At 46.0% G+C, this 4,743-nt stretch overlaps 1 protein-coding gene across 1 annotated transcript in view; it reads left to right on the forward strand.

Moving 5' to 3' along the window:
* The window catches only part of LOC108786178 (short-chain dehydrogenase reductase 5-like), a 50,973-nt gene extending 47,139 nt beyond the window's left edge, over positions 1 to 3,834 (forward strand). Inside the window, exon 9 of the mRNA XM_018555422.1 lies at positions 3,588 to 3,834. Coding sequence (XP_018410924.1) covers positions 3,588 to 3,783 — 196 coding nt within the window. The 3' untranslated portion in view covers positions 3,784 to 3,834. The remainder of the gene's footprint in view (positions 1 to 3,587) is intronic.
* Positions 3,835 to 4,743: the final 909 nt, after the last annotated feature.

A 4,743-nucleotide genomic window follows, 5' to 3' on the forward strand; every position in this document is an offset into this window, starting at 1 on the left:
TCACTGGCCCTTGTTCTTCCTAGAGCTGGATTTACCATTAGGCAGAGTAGTGCCTACAGATGCCGTCCATAGAGGGAAGCTATGCAGGTGCCTACTCTGCCATGATTCCTGGTGTTGTGTCAAGATACAACACTGGCAATAGCTAGGAGGGTGAATCCTGGACAAAATGCACCCTCCTGCTCCAAGACCAGTGGCGCCTACAGGAACCGACGGGTTCCCCAAACGCAGGGGAAGGCCCCCGGCACTGCATAAGGCTGCCCTGTAAAACAACTGTCTAATGTGGGCAGGCGTTTAGGGCAGCCTTACGCAACACCAGGGTCCTTGCCTGCATATGTGAAAGCCCGCAGGTCCCGCAGCAGGTAAGGACGCCAACTCAGGCTAAAATGATTTCCATTCGTGCCCACAGGTTCCCGAAATGGAAATCCAGCCCTGTCTCTTCCTGTGTGTTGGTACTTACATGGAATGAGCTCAAGTTCCGACCAAACCAGGTCCGAACCTCTGAACAGGGAAGGAGCTTCTCCGGACAGGGAAGGAAGCTCCTTTCGTTGCTGCCCAACCAGCTCCCACAGCTGCACTTAAGCAAAGGCGCGGGATGAGAGTGAAGGCAGCCAAGTATAACCGAGCCGAAGTGAGGTGATCCAAACGCTGTTTGGCTATTCACTTCAGCCCTGTACGGCTGATTTCTGATTATATGTTCAGCTGAGCTGAAGTGAAGAAGAGCCAGCTGTGCCCGCCCCCTCCCCTGTCCATTCCGCCAGTCAGCGCTGGAGGATCGGAGCGGGGAGGGGTGAATGCCTGCAGGGAGCCGTGACTGACCGAGAAGTGAGCGAGCGACGGTATGTGTTCGCTCACTTCCCGATCTATTGAGCCGACGTGTGACAGTTCCGTTGTCACACGTCGGCTTGAACTATGAGGCTGAGTGATTTTCACTCACCTCATAGTTCTCCTTTAAGGTCTGCTTTAAGATATTTGATCTGAGACCTAGCGATGACGCTATTTCCTAGCGATTAAAAAATAAAATGCTGCAGCATGCAGAGGTGCCGCAGCGCCAATGTGAGGCCAGGCCCAGCAGGCCTCTCTCTCTAGGGCTCCTCCAGCAATTTCAAGGTGAATTCCGTCAGCATCCAGAACAGAAGTGTATCAGCCTTGTTTGAGAGCCCCGCGGTGATGGTCTAAATTAAAACGAAGATAATTTTCTTGAGAGAGAATGAAAGAGAGAGAGAGAGAGAGAGAGCGGAGAAAAAAGTCCCCCCCCCCCCTTTCCCGTATACTTGTTCATTTCATATTTGTCGCCAGTTTGTTTGCTAATTTTCATTTGCAAGCGTCACGTCTCCCAGCGAACCGGGCGCCTCAATGGGCTGCTGATTTCTCTGAAATGACAGGCTGTAAATATGCATAAAAAAAGCCTTGCAATTAGCGAGTGTGTGGTTGGGCTATGCCTGATTTCATTGGCAAGTTTACCCACTGCGTTGATAAGCTACATTATCTAGAAAATTGGCCGGTGAAAAACAGCACCTCTGATTGCCAGGAAAAGTTTCAGATAACAGGGTGCTGAAGGGAATTATAATTGAGGTTGAATATGTTAACCGGGGTGTCACAAGCTCCTTAGAAGCGTTAATTCATCAGCATGTTAGAATTTTTATTAACATTTGGAGAGCGTCCTTGCCACGCTAATGAGCTACAATTGGCAGTTCGGATTTTAGTTACTGTCATCTATAAGGAAGTTAAATATAATTCCTTTGGCAGCGGCAATAATAAAATGCATTTGTTCTGGGGCTACGTATCAAAAAAAAAATTACGCATCACATACAACAAACAAAAAAAATTAAAAAATAAATGTGAAACGAGAGCTCCTTAATAAAATGGTATGCTAATGCTGTTTGTACATTTTAATGGGGAAATCATTGTTTTAATCGAGGTTGTCGAGGCTGCAGGGGTTGCTGGCTTGATGATGTGATGTGAATTTCCTATGGGTCTTCGGAGGCTCGTGTTTGATTATATCCTAACGGCTGCAGGGCAAGGGCACAGCCGTGTTTCTCTGGTCAGTGGGCAAATGACTTGTACACGGTTTGACTTGGACGCCCTGCCCTTCGTGGAAGGCTTGGATGGAAACCTGAAAAACGCAACAGCATTTTTTTTCTCAAGGGAATTAATAATGTTTATACATTGTTTACGAGTATACGTGAAAACATCACGCCAATGTTAGTGTTTTACAAAATGTTTTGTATGTAGAGATTTTAAAGGGCAGTTGTAATTTTTTTTGTTAGTTTTTTTTTACTTAAATTTTAAAATTGAACTTAATTGCAAACATTTTTTTTTTTAAATATTGCGAGCAGGCAGGCTCTTTATTCCAGCAATGTCTCTTCTGCAATAAAACAAATTCACCTGCCTGTTTGCAATCTCCTTTAGAAGGTACACTGAGCTGCATCTGCCAGTTCCTGAATGAATAAACCGATGCGCACGTGTGCTGGCATTACGTCATTCTGGCCTGACTGAACACCCCAAATCTGGAAGAGCACCACGTGAAGATGTCAGCACCAGCAAGGGAGCGAGGGGAGTTGAGTTTAGGTCCACTTTAAGTTTTAAAGCATGCTGAGCTAAGCACAGAAAAAATGCACGCTCAATGCAGCAGTAATCTAAGCCCAGGATTGTGATGACGTCCGAAAGTTGGGCCCATGACAGTCTGGGCTAAGAGATTCTGTGATAATACCATCCACAGGGGGAAGGTCTGTGACCACCTGGGCTCCGAGGTTGTATGATGGCACTTTCCCCAGGGGGCAAGTCCATGACATCCTGGGCTCAGTGGTTTTGTGATGTGCCTCCCCCAGGGGGCTAACCCATGAAAAACTGGGCTCAGTGGTTTTGTGATGGTACTGCCCTCAAGGGGCAGGTCCATGACAACCTTGGCTTAGTGGTTGTGTGATAGTATCACCCCCAAGGGGCAGGTCCAAGACAACCCGGGCTCAGAGTTTGCGTAATGGTACCGGCTCCAGGGTGCAGGTCTATTACCTAAGTGCGCTGGATGACATTGGCTATAATGCATCCCTGAGAATGAGAACATCTAGTGGCAGAAATATATTACTGCAGGGGGACTTTTGCCAGATTGAAGCATTGTTTGTTTTTAGCTTTGCTGGGTGTCTTTTTTTCCCACTTTGTTGAGCAGAACTTTTACCCTGTTAAATTATATATAGATAGTCACTAGTTTACATGACCAGCGTGACCAATCAATTAATTATATAAGAAACAAGCAGTAGAACCAGAGGTGTAGTGAGTTGCGTGGACTGCATGAGCTGCACGGAGAGCAGCACAGATATTGCAATATTGGAAGGGATCACTTTGCTAGGTAAGTGTGCCATAGGGTGCATAGATGCTGTTCATACTTGCACATTGTTGCAAAAAGCTCCTAGGGACCCAATTTTGTTTTTATTGGAGGTTTAGTTCCACCTTAAGAAAGAACTCTAGTCTGAAAAAAAGCAGGGGATTGTTTTGTGTGGAATACTGCAAGCCTTGTTAACTATTTGTGCTTCTCTCTCTCTCTCTCTCTCTCTCTCTCTCTCTCTCTCTCTCTCTCTCTCTCTCTCCTGCAGGGGAATTGTAGACACTCCTCTCATCCATTCAGAAGCACTCAAGCCTCTTGTAACACGTTGGTTGGCTGACATCCCCGCTGGAAGACTGGCACAAGTGACAGATTTGCAGGCCGCCGTGGTGTATTTGGCATCTGAAGCTTCTGACTACATGACTGGCCACAATTTAGTCATTGATGGAGGCCAGAGCCTCTGGTAGAGAAATGGTACCACCAGAGAAAGACCATAAACATGGACATTGGGTAGTAGTATGGGCAGCTGGCTCAACGTACTCTGGAAGACATCTACCTGCCTAACACTCTCCATACAAATTCTAAACCGATAATTCCATGAAGTAGTCAATTATAATGAATTGTCGACTGAATTGATGTGTGTATAGCCAGCATTAGGATGGCCACAAATGAAAAACTGATTGCGCAATCTCTTACTAAAGATTTACTAAGAACTGTAGTGAAGCCCTCTCTATACAATCCATGCTGTTTATTAGGTTGTCTCTCACACTACCAGGTGGCTTGTAAGGGCCTGTTCACACCACAGCCTTGTGTTAAACATGTGAGATCACACACAATCCCACAGCGCATGGTACTGCACACTACATGCACTGTTGCATTGAGTTGCAATTCTTTTTGAATCCCGGCAGGTGTGCTGTACCACAACGACATGCACTGCTTTACCATGCAGTGATAAGAAGTAATGCATGAAGTACTTTTTATCATGGCAATGCACATTTTTGCAGTACTGCATGTTGCACGGTGCTGCCAGGCACACCTGTCTGGAGGTGCATTGTGGTGCCATTGAGAATGAATGTCAATGCAATGCACCAGCACACCTAGCATGTGGTACCCTGCACTAAATGCACAGACCCTGTGTGTTTAGCACAAGGCTTTGGAGTGGCCATAACTGTTGCTGATTTTAAAGCTGAACTCCAGGCTGATATAAAGGACATGAAACATTCACCATTCATTAATATATCATTATTATTATTTTTTTGCAAGCAATGAAAAAAACTGAATTTGAGCCGGTATGAGCCTCTTGCAACCCCCGAACAGTAGAGCTCAAACTGGGAGAGGGAGAAGCAGCACAAGGAGCCAATCAGTTGTGCTGCAGCACTCATGTCCTTACAAAAAACATGCTGATAGGAGGAGAGAGTAAAATGACA

The sequence above is a fragment of the Nanorana parkeri genome, unplaced genomic scaffold (assembly GCF_000935625.1).
Source record: "Nanorana parkeri isolate BGI_ZX_2015 unplaced genomic scaffold, ASM93562v1 scaffold196, whole genome shotgun sequence".
NCBI classification, from domain to species: Eukaryota; Metazoa; Chordata; class Amphibia; order Anura; family Dicroglossidae; genus Nanorana; species Nanorana parkeri.